General features: G+C 40.4%; 1 protein-coding gene across 1 annotated transcript; it reads right to left on the bottom strand.

The window, feature by feature from the left end:
* LOC109231407 (pyruvate dehydrogenase E1 component subunit beta-3, chloroplastic-like) lies at positions 2,285 to 8,624 on the bottom strand. The gene is made up of 4 exons (XM_019397073.1): positions 8,271 to 8,624; positions 7,917 to 8,026; positions 7,478 to 7,521; positions 2,285 to 3,569 (listed from the first exon to the last, which is right to left on the bottom strand). The coding sequence occupies exons 1-4, from the start codon at positions 8,374 to 8,376 to the stop codon at positions 2,597 to 2,599; spliced, it is 1,233 nt and encodes a 410-aa protein (XP_019252618.1). The 5' UTR covers positions 8,377 to 8,624; the 3' UTR covers positions 2,285 to 2,596.

Below are 18,850 nucleotides of genomic sequence, written 5' to 3'. Positions count from 1 at the left end.
TTTCTAGATATTTTTTAAAGAAAATTCTACATAAAATCTTGAAAGTATATATAAAAATTATATATTTATATGTCGGTTTGGTTCGGGTTTTTTTACTCAATACCAAACCAAACCTAGTCGGGTTTTTTAATCGGTTTGGTTTGACTTTTCGGTTTGGTGCGGTTTTCCGGTTCGGTTTGTACACCCCTACTCATTGGTTATCCATTTTCTAAATGGATAATATGGTTCTTATCCATATTTGACCCGTTTTTAAAGAGTTCATTATCCAACCAATTTTTTAGTGGATAATATGGGTGGTTAACTGTTTTCTTTGAACCATTTTGCCACTCCTAACTTGGACACATCTTAGATGGTAGGTGCTCAAGGGGACAAAGTCACATTTGAGTGAAAAAAAATTCTGAAAAACTGGAAAGTTTTGGATTTTTTTTTTTAAAAAAAAAACAAAAACAAAAAGAACATCTAGTTTACTACTCTACCTATAAAAATCTTGCCACTGGCCATGTTCATCTGCTTAATTACAAGTCAAAAGCTTGATTATTTTGTCTCTGGATTACATGGAAAAGTAAATAAGGTTCTAGGGTGGTAGGGAATAGTGACACATTTATGTCCCAGATAGTGTAACAAAGAGAATTTTTATCACATTCAATAAAAATTGTCTGGATACACAAAAATGATGAGCTACTGATTAAACTCAATTCCTATTGACACCTCCACATGAGAATGGTACTAATGCACATGGAAATGGCTTAGAGTTGAGCTAACAATGAATATTGCAAAACATAGTTTTCTGAATTCTTTTTCTTGGAGGAACGGAACACTAGGTGGAGTAGTAGGTCACTAGCAACAAAGTTGTACTCCCTCATTTGAACCTATTTCTTTTTTAGTCCCTATTTGGAAATAATTTATCTTTATGTAATGATTTAAAGTCCCACAAAATATATATGCCTCATTTTACACCACAAGTTCAAAAGTCTTCTCTCTTTTCTTAATCTCCGTGCACAGTCAAATGGATTCACATAAATTGAAACGGATGAGGTATTTCATTAGGGTAGGACCTATGTTGCTTGGACTCTGTTTATGGGTGTGTATCGGCCAGTTGCATCTTGCATGGGAATATCTTATTCCGGCACGTCAACTTTCTTGTGTATTTTGAAAAATCCGCACGAAATACACCCAAAGGCGGATCTAGAATTTAAACTCTATGGGTTCAATATTTAAGTTTCTTAATATTGAACCAATTATATTCTTAAAGCTATGGGTTTAGACCCACTATGTACACTACATACGCCTCGGAATACACCCACCCTTGTAACATCCGGTGGATACGGGTATGTGAATACAGATGAAGGATCCACAACATAAGAATGGACCATCTGAATGAATTGATGTCAGTAACATCCTCCAAATAATGCTTGCTTGAAATATTTCAGCACAGTTTAGATACTAGCATAAGGCCCAGTGATAGGAATACTCATTGCATATTCCATTAGCCATATAAGTTATATAACCATAAAGAAGTGAGGTAAAGACTGCTCAACAAATCCTAAAGGAAGTGGAATTTTTAAGTCATATGATGAATTCAAAGTACCACCATTCACTGAAACAAATAGTACTATTCATTTATAAAATGGATATTCTATCCTCATACTACAAAGTGAGATGTTATAATCATTAAAAGGCTTCAAACTGGGCTATTGTTAGCCAAACTGGGCTATTGTTAGAAATCCAGACTATCATTTTTGAATACAACATATACTTTGTAAACTATTAGAAGGGACAGATTCATAATGGTAATCAATCTAGTGACAATTTACAGAAGCATAACATTCACGCCTAATTTGAACTCTTAGAAGACTAAATTGAATGTCATCTCCTCATGCTCATGCAAACAGAATAGTATAAACTAGCAGCCTAGAGTTGCACAGCATATTCAGATCTTTCCCGCGAACCCAGAGGCTTAATTAGCCATATAATAAGACTCCAAGTAGCAATGAAGGTACATTTTATTTCCTAAAAAGTTACAACATGAAGCGAAAATACATCAATTTCTACAAGGATCGAAAAGCACATAGGGTCAGCAATTACAAAATATTTATATTTCTGAGAGCAAAGTAATGCTACGGAATAATAATAATAATTTACTAAGTGTTCACAGCTCTGGCACCAGCATACTTTGCAACAAAGGTTTGAATAATTATAGGATTAGTTTTATAGGATTCACATCATGGACAGTATTGCTTCAACATGGGCTGAGAAGGGCAAGAGTTCCAAATATCCATTCCGGTATTCAACTGCAACTTTAATTATAAGATAGACTTAAAGTTTAATCTTTAATGAGACAAAACAATGATAGTTTTTCCATGAAGACTTGTAACCTTATCAGTACATAAAAAAATAAAAAAAATCTAAACGCCATTTTGGTGTAGGTAGACAACAAAACAACAGACACATCTCACCCTAACTAGAACTTGCAAGTTCCACAAACTCAAGTTTATAACAAAATCAGACATTTTAACTAACAATCAGAAGTTGAACTATGACATAAGCCAATGACAGAACGAAATGGCGTAATTACCAAAATGCTTCTACCACTTGATCACTGGCAAAGCTGTTCGACCGCAGTAACAATCTGGGGAGGTTGAACGACAGTCCAGTTCTCTAACGTACCAGCATACGGGGTTGGCACATCCTGTGATGACAGACATACAATTGGGGCATCTAAATAGTCATGGAAGTTCTCAGTTATAGCGGCTGTCAAGCTGGCACCAATACCTCCTGTCCGCATACATTCCTCGACAATGAGCACACGGTGAGTCTTCTTCACTGAGTTTCCGATGGTGTGAAGGTCAAATGGTTTTAATGACCTGATATCAATGACCTCAGGATCATAACCCTTGTCCACAAGCGTCTTCGCAGCCTGCATCACATGATACCTCATCCTGGAATAAGTTAAAATAGTAACATGCTCCCCAGGTCTTACCATCTCAGCTTCTTCAAGATTCAATACATACTCTTCATCTGGAATTCTCTCCTTGAGGTTGTAGAGCAAAACATGCTCAAACAGAATCACAGGGTTATCGCTCCTAATAGCTGCCTTCATCAAGCCCTTCGCATTGTAAGGGGTTGAGCAGGCAACCATTTGGATTCCAGGAATTGACTGAAAATATGACTCCAGGCGCTGAGAGTGCTCTGCTCCAAGCTGTCGACCAACTCCACCAGGACCTCGAATGACGACTGGTATCTTAAACTGGCCACCAGATGTGTAGTGGAGCATACCACAGTTGTTAGATATCTGGTTGAAGGCTAAAAGAAGAAAGCCCATGTTCATTCCTTCAATAACTGGACGCAGGCCAGTCATTGCAGCTCCAATACCCATACCAGTGAAAGAGTTCTCAGCAATGGGAGTGTCGAGAACCCTGAGATCACCATACTTTGGGGCAAGGCCTTTAGTCACCTTGTACGAACCTCCATAATGACCAACATCTTCACCCATTACACATACAGTGGGATCTCTATCCATCTCTTCTTCAAGACCTTCACGGAGGGCCTCAAAGAGCAATAGTTCATGCCTAAAGAATGTACATTCAATGACATAAGTGGCGTGGTCAAGCAACAAGAAAGCCGGATAAAAACAATCAGGTAAGTGAGCAATTGGAAAGTAATTGATATATTTCACACCTCAATCGACATTAAAAAATATGATACAAGAGTGCATATCTGACAAGCCAACAAAGATCTATTCAGTGATGTAAGCTAAATGATTAAGCAAACGCAGTATAAAATTCTTTTAAAACCACCGAGACAATCTATCATGAATAATTAGGAAGACCCATCCCATCAAGGAAGCACATATAACTCAAATACATCCAAAGATAATGTTGGTTATGACCACCATCAAAACTAAACGAGCTGTTTAGCCCAAATGCCAGGAATCCCACAGTAGGATTCTTAATTATGCATTAGGAAGAGAAAGAATGAATAAGGACCTCTATACTGGCTTATGGTTGCCCAAATTTCATGTAATTAGAACCTCAGAACCCAACAAAGCAGAAAGGAAAAAACAAAAGCTCAACAAGTTTGAAGTAGGAAAGTAACCTCCCTTTTGACCAGTTCCTAAAGAGATAGCTTGACAAGAATACAAGGAAGCTTATAGGCAAAGCAAGAGTGGTAAAGAAAAGATAACAATGATCAGAGCTCTGATGTTTAAATATGAGATTGCTTCACCAGTTATAGCTAAAATTAGATCACGAGTTTCTCAAAGGAGCAAAGCAAGCAACAGTTGGCAACAATAAGTGCATCTGCTAGGGGCAACATCTTCTCTGTTCTACACTTACGAAATTCTAACTTCCATTATAGGTTTACAAATACAACCTTTGGTTCAGCCTGATGTTTAAATGCAACTAAATTCTAGTTGTCTCCACTAATATCACAAAATTGTGCTTCTATATTGAATGGCATGATTCAAAGGTAAAGTTCTGATCCCTTTGCTTCATTTGTTCCTCCTAGCGGCATACTTGTTCTAGCGTGTTTCCAAACCCATTTGTCCATTCCTATTTTGCCATTCTACTCCATCATAGCATCTGTTCTACCTTACACCAAGAAAGAAAACCTCCATCGCGGCTTTTCTCATGATAAATCAATGTTTTCGTTCAATATTAATCATCAACTCACCATTTTGTTTATGCTGCTATATTTTCTATGTTCTTTTACCTAAACTGAGCCGACATCGTGTAAAATATGAAAATCAGGTAAATTCACATGCATGATAAGTCCAAACACCAATAATTTTGAAGTCAGGTCTCAGAATTGAATTGGAAAAGTCTGATTCTTTTCTTAGCAATGACACTGATATGATGATTCAATAGCAACACTGGTATTTACCAGGTATAGTTTGAAAATTTTCACTATGTAGAATATACACAAATGTACTTGCATAAGCTGGGAAAACTATTGTGGTGTTAAAACTTTGGAAAAGAGGGATAGTGCATAGACTAAGGGGCATTATTAGAGATATTACACTGGTGACACAAAACCACTTTGGGTTTATTCCGTAAAACAAAGACCATATTTCTGCTAAGAGCATTCATAGAAATTCATAGAGAGGGAGGAAGAAGAATATATTCATCGACATATATTGTAGAGTAAAAAAAGTAGGTGCTTTTATTTATTTATTTATTTGGAAAAAAGTTGTTTGGTGAGTGCTAGACAAGAAGAATTCCTTATTAAATATGTGAATGTCGCATGATACTCATTGACCTAGAAATGACTAAGAGCCCGTTTGGCTTAGCTGATTTAGAGTAGCTGATAAGTATTAGGTGCTGAAAAGCACTTTTAAGTGCTGAAGTTGATTTAAAAAATAAGCAGTTACGTGTTTGGATAAAAGTGCTGAAATTAATAATATGCAGCTAAAGAACTGGGTATACGAAGAGTTTTGTTTTAAAAAGAAGTATTTTAGGGATAGAATAGTAAATATTTTGGTCAAACTTAAACTGCTTATAAGCTGAAATTTGATAAGTTGGGGGAGACCAACTTATGGCTTTTGGCTTATTTTTGGCTTATAAGCACTTAACTTATAAGCACTTTTAATTTTACCAAACGCGTAGATAAGCCAAAAAGTGCTTATAAGCCAGTTTGACCAGCTTATAAGCTTAGCCAAACACCCTCTACGAAAAAAACATATGATAATGTGCCAAACCAAAAAGTCTTCTGGTGAATGCTATACTATTTCAGCTCATTTTTCTCTTTTGTTACAATATGTATCATAAATAGAGTTAACAAATATTCCTTTGGGATTAAAAAAAAGGAACAAAAAAAATTCAGCTACAAAGGAAAGAAAGGAATACACCTCATATGTAAAAGCTGTTGGGGTTATAGGTCAGTGAAAAATTACAATAAAAAATTAATAGCTTACTTTTAAGAAAAGTTTTAAAATAAACTGGGGTTGGCGAACTCTATTGGCAAGGACCCCCAAGCAATCCATATAATGTTGAAGGGAATTTTTCAAGCAATAACAAATAGGAGACAGTGAGATCTCAAAAGAGAGAGTCACAATTCATGCTGGTCTGTGTAGTTTATCTTTAGGATCCTATAGGGGTATTCTTCTCTTCTTTTTGTTCGTGAGTCACATGACAAGTTCAAGCAGCAAAATGCGCAAGGCAGAATAAATTCCAAGATGACAGTACAGTTGTAAACTTTTTGTAGCTTTTTGGTGTAATGATATGGACACAATCTAAGATTTCATCAGTTCCTTACAAGCTGGAACTAGGAGTTGATCTTTCATATAGCTGTATGGTTTCAGCAATATCTTAGGTTTTTTTTGTCTTGTTTGGATAAGCCAACATCTTAGAGTTGTTTTCCCATTAATAAAATACATGTAATGGAAAATAAAAATGCTCAAAAGTTTTGAGCAAATAAAAGATAAAAAAGTGAAAGTACCACAAGAAAGAAAAGTGAGAATACACAATTTATAGCTTTAGGGATCGTTAGGTTCACTTACTAGTTATGCAGGAATTACAATAAAGGTTGTTTATGCGGCGACTAATATGAAGGATTATTATACATGAATTACTTACTTTAAAAGGACATTTTTGTCTGTAAATAGTTTAATCCTTCCGTTGCTAATACACGTATTCTTATTCCACGTTCTATCCCGCATGTTAACTCGAGTATTATTTAATACCGCCAACAAAATGCTGTTTTATGTGGCGATTATTCTTTTCTTATGCGACCAACCAAACTATTTATTATCTTATGCAAGAATGTATATCTTATGTGGGTTTCTATGTTAGGATTAATTGCTCCAATACCACAAACAAACGACCCTTAATAACTCCCTGTTTTTTCAGAAAAGTCCAACGGAGACATTTGGCTAAAAGAAAAGATTCGGTAAGATTGTATCCGTTTTCTCTCTATGTACACCTACTTTTGGATGGTAACTAGCATTGAGCTTCTATTTGCTACGTAGTCCTTTCCTTTCTCTCTTTTCTATATTTCTCTGATTTATATCCCACGTACTAATCCAAACACAACAACCATATCACTCCCACCATCCCTCTCCTTTCTTTTGTTTCCGGTCCGGAACAAAGAGGACAATTAGACATGTTCAATGCACGATGAACCAGGATGAACCGGCATCATCTGAAGTTAAACAGCAACTGCTATTGTTTTCATTTTTTTCTATTTCCTGTTAACAACTCTATCAAGATTAGTAGCTCCACCAAATCATAATCCTACCACCAAGCTCCTATTTATTATTTAAGCCAAGATTGTCAAACATTGCCCTAGTCAGCCATGATTAACTAATCTGATATGCTAACAGGTCACCCTTACGACATGAATTTTCGTAAAACAAATGATGATTAGGGTCCTAGAATACAAATATTAGGAGAGACAACTAGCAAAAACAAGGAAGCAGTTTGAACTGTAAAGATATGTATTCATTGTGTGCATGTAAAACTCAAAGGAGAAGTAAATATACCCCGGCTTGGATGAAGTAGAAGCAGCAGCAGTATTTTCTTTTGCCTGAAAGAGAAGGAGACACAACACCAAATCTTAAAGTCCAAAAATAATAAAATTTACTCCCCCAGTCCCATTTTATGTGATGACATTTGATTGGTTGCGGAGTTTAAGATAGAATGAAAGACAGATTTTTAAACTTGTGGTCTAAAACAAGCCAGACATTTGTGTGGCTAGAAATCATATCGTTAATCGTAAAATCACAAAATAAGAAGTTTAAAGTTAAAGAAAATTGACATTCTTTTGGAACAAACTAAAAAGGAAGAAGGGTCACATAAATTGGGACAAAGGGAGTACTAATTTAGTACGTACTAATTTTCGCACATTTCTGTTAGTAGACAATTACATTCATACATAAACACACAATCATATCGTAATGAGAAAGAGTGAAGAATACTAACAGCAACTGCATTAGTAATTATTTGTTCAGCTCTTCCCCCACCGCCACGTCGGTTCAAACAATAGCTCAAACGCCCATCAGATCTGACCACACAAAAACTTCCTTTCCTCTCTGCACCAACAAACACAAACACATGCATCAAAACAAATCCACAAATTGAACACACAAGATTCAAACTTAGGATACTAAACAAGGTCCAAATGGCTCAACCATAAAATACAAAGTTTAGACAAACCCAATAATCAGAAAAATTGAACCAAACATACACAATCAATTAAACCCGAAAAAGACATAAACAAAACTAACAAAACCCAATTTAGGAAAATAGCTAAATAATTTATAAAATGCAATGAACCTGAAAAAGATCTGCGAGAATTGGCGAAAAGTGATTTCTTAGAATCCAAAGAATTGGCTGAGGAAAGTGCAGTAGCAGCACCAATTCCTTGTATAATAGCAGCCATTTGGAAAATAAAAATGCGTTCTTGATTCACAAAACAAAGAAAAAAAATGGAGTATCAGATTGAGAACTTAAATGCCACCTATAACTATATATATGAAGAAAAAAATATTAAGAAGGGGCGGAGATAACAAAGTGTTGAAAGGTGTTTGATATGTTGGACTCGGCGATTTAATTGAAGAAAGATGAGAAAATACTATTGAGGGAAAAAAAAGAGTGAAGTGAAGAAGCTTTGAGCCACAATTTGTGCTTCGTTCCCATCGCCTGATTGTGTACTTGCTTATTCACTGTAATACGATGCATCTTTTCAAAAAAGCTGACACGTGTCCACGCTAAGGGTAAAATTGTCACTTGAGAATTTGTGAATTGTACTAGTTTGCCTACGTGGTGAGATTTTAATGGTTGCTGCGGATATGGGGAAAGGTTTCAGTGTAGGAAATTACTGGCAGGTTGAGCTGTCTTTGCTGGCTTTGGAGTTTGGATCAAGTTGGTGATACTACTAACGACCAGCTAGTTACTTGTTTGACATGTACTAAAAGATCGACTTACATAAGTTAATAATTGATTTTTTATCTTTATCTATTTTAATTTTTAGCTCTTTTTAAATATAAATAAATAATTGCGTGCATTGGTACAATTACTTGTAGCATGCTTAAAGCTATATTTGGCATAGAGTAATTGAGCTGAATTCGCGTAGAACCAATTTGATGTCTATAAATTCATCACAAGAAATGATAGTATTGTCCAAAAATATAAATTTTGGAACAAGTGCAGCTTTGTCTAAGAATGTTTTCTCCACAAACTTTTAAAGGGATTACAGGCAAAGAATAGGCGAGGAAGGAAGCAGAGAAGTTGAGGAGGGATCTTCTTTTTCTTTATTTTTCTCCAAAATGGCTTGGTTCAATCTAATCGGATGTCTGATCTTACTAGTCTGAGCAGCCACTTGATATGGTGATGTAAACAAGATTTTTAAAGGTAAGAATCACAACAATATTCTTGCAATAAACAGTACGTGAGCTCGTAAGAAGGGCTCCTCCACCTCTTGGGGATTCAGGTAGTGCTCAAACAAAGACATTATCTCACTAGCTGTCAATATTGCTTCGACACACTTCCCAGATTTTTCAATAACATGATTGGAAGTTGTTTACCCGTAAAATGGTATAATTGAATTTATACGTGTTTTATAGATAGGTGAATTGATTTGATCCTAAAATAATAAATAAATTAGACAAAAATGTAAAAACTTAGCCTTGAAATTGAGATAAAACAGCAGATATCTTGGTTCCGGGAGCAGAGCTTTCGAACAATAATAACAATATGAATAAGAAAGAAAATAAAGTGTTGTTGAGCTTTGGATAGAATATAGTATATACTTATCAGAAAATTCGTGTCCTTTACAATGATGATAGAGCTCACTATTTATAGCTGCACCTAGGGAACAAGGTCCTAGGATCAAACCCCTCTTTAATGCCAATTATGAGGGCCATTGAAGAATGTGTAACGGTAGGCAGTGAATGTCATATTCTTTGTAACAGACCATATACTTAATGCTGCAGAATATTCTCCACTAAATACTACCGTATGGCAGGCATTTATTCCGCCTTTATGAACATTATCTTCGATAACAAATGAGATTGTTGCCTTTGGACCCGATTATCTTCTGTCTTCGGCTCCACATGTCGCTTTCGCATGTGCTTATTTAATATGAACATATTTTACCCTATACAAATAGTCCCCTTGCTTTCCGGTGGCATAATCTTGTGTCACCGGAAAGTTGATAGAGATACCCTTTTTGGCGAGAAATTCCCTTACCCCCTTGGAAAAGTTTCTGACGGTTGATTAAATGCATGTCTCTCCGTATTTACTGCTCCGAACATGCATCATCCCACGATTCTGTTACTTACTGAGTTGGAAGTACTCATATTACTCCTTCACCTTGTGTGCATATCCAGGTGAGACCGGTCGCTAAGATCGTTGAGTCGTGCGCACTTGGTTATCAGAGACATACGAGGTAGCCACCAGCGTCCGCAGCCCTTGACTCTCCCTCTATCGTTATCATTTCTTTCTGTTTTGGTATTTTGTGGAACATTGTAAACTCAGATTATAGACTGGTTTTAGATGTTCATGGCTTAGTGACACCCCGATGTCGGGCTATCTTTTCCGCATTTTATTTTAGAGTTTAACTCTTTAATGAAGTTTTTAGTATGAAAAAGCTTTGACATAACTTTTAATGAAATATCAAAGTGTTTTAAAAGGTGTCGGTTTGCCTATTGTGCGATAGGCGCCATCACGACAGGTTAGAGTTTTGGGTCGTGACAAGTTGGTATCAGAGCCTAGGTTACATAGGTCTTAAGAGTCATGAGCAGATTTAGTAGAGTCTTGCGGATCGGTACAGAGACGTTTGTACTTATCTTTGAGAGGCTCCAGAACCCTTAGGAAACTTAACATTCTTGAACTCTTGTCGTGCAAATATATTGATTCTGGTAACTAAACTTCTATTATTCTATTCTCTCACAGATGGTAAAGACACATGCTACCGGTCAGGACCGACATCCACCAGTACCACCAGTTGGGGCCGTGAGAGGCCGAGGTCGCGGTAGAGGCCGTGGTAGGGGCAGGGCTGTAGCCTGCACAGAAGCTAGAGCAGCTCCTGCAAATCCACCAATTGCCCCAGTACAGGATCAGGTCCCAGTTATGGATGCACCGGCGAGACCAGTTCAGGCACCAGCTGTGCCCTTCGTGATTCCAGGTCTTCAGGAGACATTAGCTCGGATTCTGACCGTGTGCACCGATCTTGCTCAGGCGGTCTCTATTTCTACTACAGCAGCCACTTCCCAGGTCAGGGGAGGCACTCAGACTCCCGCCGCCCGCACACCCGAGCAGGTTGTTCAGGGACTTGAGACATTGGGGGCACCACCAGCCCAGCCAGTTGCACCTGCTTAGGACTATGTGGTTCTTGTTATTCCTGATGATGAGCATCATAGGTTGGAGAGGTTTGGTAGACTTCATCCTCCGTTTTTCAGCGGTACAGAGGGCGAGAATGCCTAGGGTTTCTTGGATAAGTGTTAGAGGATTCTTCGTACATCAGGCATTATGGAGACCAGTGGGGTCTCGTTCACTACCTTTTAGTTCTCTGGAGCTGCCTTCACTTGGTAGGAGGATTATGAGAGGCGTAGGCCTGTTGGTGCAGCGCCTCTTACCTGGCAGCGGTTCTCCATTCTCTTCCTGGAGAAGTATGTGCCGCAGTCCCGCAGAGAGGAGCTGCGCAGACAGTTTGGCAAGTTGAGTTGGGAAGATATGATTGTGACATCGTACGAGATGAGATTTTTTGAGTTGGCCTGTCATGCTATTTGGTTGGTTGCCACAGACAGGGAGATGATCAGGAGTTTCGTTGATGGCCTCACATATCAGCTGCAGATTCTTATGACTAGGGAGAGGGTGTCTGGTGCTTCTTTTGAGGAGATTGTTGACATTGCTTGGGATATAGAGTCGATTCGCCGCCAGGAGCGAGTAGAGAGGGAGGCTAAGAGGACTAGTGGATCTGGTAGTTTTGGGGGTGTTCCTTCTAGAGGTCAGTTTTACCACGGTAGGGGCTGTCCTTTCAGGCATGCTCAGACGGCTCGTCCAGCTCACCGTGGTGCATCATCTAGCCATGGTTTTCACAATTCTCAGCGGGGTCACTCATCTCTCAATGCCCTTCCAGCTCAGAGTTCGTCCCATGCTCCATCAGTTCAGGGCTCTTCTATGGCAGGTTCTTCTACCAGTTATCCTGATGCTTGGGGCTCCTTAAAGTCCCCACCACCAGCACCAAGGAGATGTTTTGAGTGTGGGAAGTTTGGGCATATGTGGAGGTAGTATCCTCGCCGTCAGGGAGGTCCAGTGCAGTAGGGGGGTCAAGCTGCATCTTCAGCACCAGTTACATCACCACTTGCCTAGTCAGCTCGGGGTGGAGCTTAGTCAGCTAGGGGTCGCCCAAGAGGGGGAGGCCGATCAAGTGGAGGTCAGGCCCGTTTCTATACTCCTCCTTCCGGACCAGATGTCATTGCTTCAGACACAATGATCAGAGGTATTTTCTCAGTATGTCACCGAGATGTCTCTGTATTATTTGACCCTGGTTCCACCTATTCATATGTATCCTCGTAGTTTGCTCATTATCTGGATATGCCCCGTGAGTCTTTAGCTTCATCTGTTCATGTATCTACTCCAGTGGGCGATACTATTATTGTGGACCGTGTGTATAGGTCGTGTGTAGTGACTATTGGGGGATTGGAGACTAGAGTGGATCTTCTATTGCTTAGTGTGGTTAATTTTGATGTGATATTGGGTATGGATTGGCCGTCTCCCTATCATGCTATTTTAGACTGCCACGCTAAGACTGTAACGTTGGCGATGCTGGGGTTGCCTCGGATTGAGTGGCGAGGTTCTTTAAATTATGTCCCCAGTAGAGTGATTTCATACTTGAAGCCCTAGTGGATGGTTGGGAAGGGTTGTTTATCCTATTTGTCTTTTGTGAGAGATGTCAGTGTAGAGACCCTTACTATTGATCATGTTCTGGTGGTGCGCAATTTTCGGATATATTTCTTGCAGACCTGCCGGGCATGCCACCGGACAAGGATATTGACTTCAATATTGATTTAGTGCCGGGCACTCAGCCTATTTCTATTCCACCGTACTGTATGGCACCGGCAGAGTTGAAAGAGTTGAAGGAGCAGCTTCAGGAGCTCCTTGAGAAGGGGTTTATCAGGCCTAGTGTGTCACATTGGGGTGCACCTATTCTATTTGTGAAGAAGAAGGATGGGACTATGAGAATGTGCATCTATTATAGGTAGTTGAACAAAGTTACAATCAAGAACAAGTATCCTATGTCGCACATTAATGATCTATTCGACCAGCTTCAGGGAGCGAGGGTGTTCTCCAAGATTTATCTCAGGTTAGGTTATCACCAGTTGAAGATTAGGGACTCGGACAAGATACGATCATTGTGATTTCCTTGTGATGTCTTTTGGGCTGACCAATGCCCCAATAGCTTTCATGCATTTGATGAACAGTGTGTTCCAGCCTTATCTCGACTCGTTTGTTATTGTATTCATTGATGATATCCTGAAATACTCTCGTAGTTAGGAGGAGTATGCTCAGCATTTGCGGATTGTGTTGCAGTGGTTGAGGGAGGAGAAGCTCTATGCTAAGTTCTCCAAGTGTGAGTTTTGGCTCAGTTCAGTGGCGTTCTTGGGGCACGTGGTGTCCAGTGAGGGTATTTAGGTTGATCCGAAGAAGATAGAGGCGGTCCAGAGTTGGCCCCGATCGACCTCAGCCACAGAGATCCATAGCTTTCTTGGTTTGGCGAGTTATTACTGTCGGTTCGTGCAGGGTTTCTCTTCTATTGAATCGACCTTGACCAAATTGACCCAAAAGGATGCTCCTTTCAGGCGGTTGGACGAGTGTGAGGCAAGCTTTTAGAAGCTCAAGACTGCCATGACCACAACTCCAGTGTTAGTTCTGCCATTAGCTTCTGGTTCATATTCAGTATATTGTGATGCTTCTCGGATCGGTATTGGATGCGTTTTGATGTAGGAGAGTAGAGTGATTGCTTATGCTTCTCGTCAGTTGAAGCCCCATGAGAAGAACTATCCTGTTCATAATTAGGAGTTGGCAGTCATTGTTCACGCATTGAAGATTTTGAGGCATTATCTCTATGGTGTGTCTTGTGAGGTGTTTACCGATCATCGTAGCCTCCAACACTTGTTCAAGCAGAAGGATCTCAATTTGAGGCAATGGAGATGGTTGGAGCTGCTAAAGGACCATGATATTGCTATTTTGTATCATCCGGGAAAGGCCAATGTGGTGGCCGATGCCTTGAGTAAGAAGATGGTGAGTATGGGTAGTGGAGAGACCTCTTGCGGTTGATGTTCAGGCTTTGGCCAATTGGTTTGTGAGATTGGATATTTCGGAGCCCAGTCGGGTCCTAGCTTGTGTGGTTTCTCGGTCTTCCTTATTTGATCGTATTAGAGAGTGCCAGTATGATGATCCTCATTTGCTTGTCCTCAAGGACAAGGTTCTGCATGACGATGCCAGAGATGTGACTATTGGTGATAACGGGGTATTGAGGATGCAGGGCCGGATATGTATGCCCAATGCGGATGGGCTACGAGAGTTGATTCTAGAGGAGGCCCATAGTTCACGGTATTCCATTCATCCGGGTGCCACGAAGATGTATCAGGATTTGAGACAGCACTATTAGTGGAGGTGAATGAAGAAAAATATAGTTGGGTTTGTAGCTCGGTGTCTCAATTATCAGCAGCTGAAATATGAGCATCAGAGGCAGTGTGGCTTGCTTCAACAGATAGAGATTACAGAGTGGAAGTGGGAGCGATCACCATGGATATCGTAGTTGTGTTCCCACGGACTTCGAGGAAGTTCAATGCTATTTGTGTGATTGTGGATCGACTGACCATGTCTGCGCACTTCATTCCTGTATGTACTACCTATTCTTCAGAGTGGTTTGCTGAGATTTACATTAGAGAGATTGTTCACCTTCATGAAGTGCTAGTTTCTATCATTTCATACAGAGGCACGCAGTATACATCGCAGTTCTGGAGGGCCGTGCAGCAAGAGTTGGGCACTCAGGTCGAGCTGAGCACATCATTTCACCCTCCGACGGACAGGGAGTCCGAGCGCACTATTCAAATATTGGACGACATGCTACGCGCTTGTGTCATTGATTTTGGGGGTTCATGGGACCATTTTCTGCCACTCGTAGAGTTTTCTTACAACTACAGTTATCAGTCGAGTATTCAGATGGCTCTATATAAGGCTTTATATGGTAGGCGGTGTAGATCTCTAGTGGGTTGGTTTGAGTCGGGTGAGACTAGGATTTTGGGGACTTAGTACTGGATGCTTTGGACAGGTGAAAGTGATTCGGGAGAGGCTTCGCATGGTGCAGTCAAGACAAAAGAGTTATGCTGACAGAAAGGTCCATGATGTGTCTTACATGGTTGGGGAGAAGGTTTTACTGAAGGTTTCACCTATGAAGGGTGTTGTGAGGTTTGGGAAGAAGGGAAAGTTGAGCCCTCGGTTTATTGGGCCGTTTGTGGTGCTTCGGGGGAATGGGCAGGTGGTCTATCAGCTTTCTTTGCCACCTAGATTATCGAGTGTGCATCCGGTATTTCACGTTTCTATGTTTCGGAAGTACATCGGTGATCCGTCTCATGTTTTGGATTTCAGCACGGTTCAGTTAGATGGTGAGCTGGTAGCAATTTTAGAGCGGCAGGTCCGAAAGTTGAGATCAAATATATAGCTTCGGTAAAAGTGCAGTGGAGGCCCGTGGATGAGGCTACTTGGGAGACCGAGCGGGAGATGCGGAGCAGATACCCACACCTATTTGAGATCCAGGTATGTTTCTAGACCCGTTCGAGGACGAATGTTTATTTAAGAGGGGGAATGTAACGACCCGATCGGTTGTTTTGAGAGTTATAGCCCCGTTCCCGCATTTCCTGCTTCTTTTATGTTCTTCAGCTGTATTTTAACTTACTGGGTTAGTTGGTTCGGGTCCGGAGTGATTTTGGAGTGAGTTGAGACACTTGGTCTCTTATGAGAAGGTTTAAGTTGGAAGAGTTGACCGAATGTTTACTTATGTGTAAACGACCTTGGATTTGAATTTTAATATTTCCGTTAGCTCCGTTGGGTAATTTTGGACTTAGGAGAGCGTCTAGAATGTGATTTGGAGGTCTATAGTAGAATTACACATGAATTGGCGAAAGTCAAAATTTTGGCGATTTTGGTCGGCAGTGGAAATTTTTATATCGGGGTCTGATATGATTTCCAAAAGTTAGAATAGGGTCGTGGTGTCATTTCTGACTTGTGTGCAAAATTTGAGGTCATTCGGATGTGATTTGATAGGTTTTGACGTTGTTTGTAGAATTTGGATGTTTAAAAGTTCATTAGGCTTGAATTCGTGTGTAATTCGTGTTTCCGATATTGTTCGAGGTGATGTGATGATTTGACTAAATTCGTATGATGTTATGGGACGTGTTGGTATGTTTGGATGAGGTCCGGATGGCCTCGGGTTGATTTTGGGTGATTATCGAAACAAGAATGAAGTTTCAAGGACTGCTGAAGTTGGCATGGTTCTGGTGTTTTCGCACCTACGTAGGAAGCCCGCAGGTGCAGTCCCGCAGAAGCGAAGAGGTGATCGCAGATGCGGGCAAGGGAGGCTTGAACTAGAAGCGCAAGTGCAGGGCTTGATATGCATCTGCGTAAGCGTAGATGCGGAAAAGGCGTAGAAGGCAAGGATCGCAGAAGCGGGAAGTGGCCCGCAGATGCGCACCTGCAGGTGCGAGAGTTTGACCACAGATGCGGAACCTGGGAAATTAAGTGGAATCCGCACCTGCGATGGAATTCCCGCAGGTTCAGCGTTGCAAAAGCGACAAGGAGATCGCAGGTGCGGTTTTGCTGGGCAAAAGTTATAAATAGAACACTTCAGGAATTCTTCTTATTTTTCACATTTTTGAACACGGGTTTTGGATGTTTCGAAGAGATTTTTGAAGGGAATTCAAGGTTTATCACTGAGGTAAGTTTCTTGAGCCTAACTATCCTTAGCAATGGTGTTTTCCCGTTGATTTCCCCTTAAATTAGTGAGGTCTTGAAGTGAAAATTGGGGGTTAGGGCTTGGGAATTTGGAGAGTGAACTTTGGGGTTTTGAGTGACCAAATGAGGTCGGATTCTGGTAAATTTGGTATGGTTAGATTCGTGAGTGAGTGGGCTTTCTCGTTTTTTGACTTTTATCTGATTCCGAGACGTGGCATGGGGGCCGGATTTGAGCCAAATTTCAGGATTTGAGTCTAATTTAGTAGTTTCTCTTGTGGAATTGGTTCCTTTGGCATATATTGATTGTGTTGTATTACTTGTGCCTATATTTGAGACATTTGGAGGCCGATTCGAGAGGCAAAGGCATCATGGAGTAGGATTTTGCTCGGATTGAGGTAAGTAACGGTTATAATCTTGTCCCGAGGGTATGAAACCCCGGATATTGTATGGTATGACTATTTTGGAGGTGACGCACATGCTAGGTGACGGGAGTGTGGGCGTGCACTGTAGGTATTGTGACTTGGTCCATCCCGTGAGACTGTAAAACCGATTAGCCTACTATTTACTATGTGTTCCCTCTGTTTTCATGGAAATTGACTACACTTCATGTTAGAAATCTTGTTTAGGCCTTGTGATATCAATGTTGAGACCCGTGGGGTTGTGTACTTGCTAAATTAATTGCTATTTGATGTTTCCTTCTCAGCCATGATATTACTTGCATATTTTACCTCCGTCCCCTCCTATTCATCATTGATACATGTTATTATCATTTTTTGGGTTGAATTCTATGCTTTCTTGAGAGCCCGAGGGACTGGAGAGGTTGGCGACTGAGATACGGCCTGAGTGCCGAGCTGTGAGCTATGTGAGGGTATATATATTGGACCGGGTAGCATGCCGCAACGAGCCTCATGGCTATATATGTATATATTGATAGGGTTGCACGCCGCAACGAGCCTTCGAGCTGATTATCTATATTGGATCGGGTTTCACGCTGCAATGAGCCTTATGGCTGATTGTATATTGGATCAGGTTGTACGTCGCAACAAGCCAGCCTTATGGATGATTATATATTATATCGGGTTGCACGCCGCAGCGATATAGCGCTTGGGATGAAGGAGCCCCTCTGGAGTCTACACACTCCAGTGAGCGTAGGTACCTATTGAGTATGATTATTGAGAGCTGGGAGCCGAGTTATTGAGCTGTTGAGATGAGCTGAGTGACTGTTGCCTTGAGAGGTTGTACTTGCTTTCAGTTAATTATTGCACATAGGTGTTATTTGTCCTTGTTGTACAAATTTCTGGAAGACTTAATATCTGATTTACTTGAGCACGCACTAATGTGACTTAGACTATTAAATTTGAAAGCATGATTGTTCTTATTTGAAAGTTATTGAGATAACTGTATTTGTATAGCTCGTCACTACTTCTCAATTCCTTATTTATCTCTATTACTTACTAAGTTGGAAGTACTCACGTTACTCCGTGCACCTTGTATGCACATCCAGGTGAGACCGGTCGCGGAGACCGTTGAGTTCGTGCGCACTTGGTTATCGGAGACATATGAGGTAGCTGTCAGCGTCCGTAGCCCTTGGCTCTCCCTCTATCGTTATCATTTCTTTCTGTTTTGGTATTTGGTGGAACATTGTAAGCTCATCTTATAGACTGGTTTTAGATGCTCATGACTTAGTGACACCCCGATGTCGGGCTATCTTTTCCGCATTTTATTTTTGAGCTGAACTCTTTAATGAAGTTTTTAGTATTAAAAATCTTTGACTTAACTTTTAATGAAATATCAAAGTGTTTTGAAAGGTATCGGCTTGCCTAGTATCCCGATAGGTGCCATCACGACATGTTATAGTTTTGGGTCGTGAGACAGTACCCCTCGTCCAACATTCA

The sequence above is a fragment of the Nicotiana attenuata genome, chromosome 8 (genome assembly GCF_001879085.1).
Source record: "Nicotiana attenuata strain UT chromosome 8, NIATTr2, whole genome shotgun sequence".
In the NCBI taxonomy this organism is placed as follows: domain Eukaryota; kingdom Viridiplantae; phylum Streptophyta; class Magnoliopsida; order Solanales; family Solanaceae; genus Nicotiana; species Nicotiana attenuata.
The sequence above is the reverse complement of the archived record's forward strand: the minus strand, read 5'-3'. Positions and strand labels throughout refer to the sequence as shown.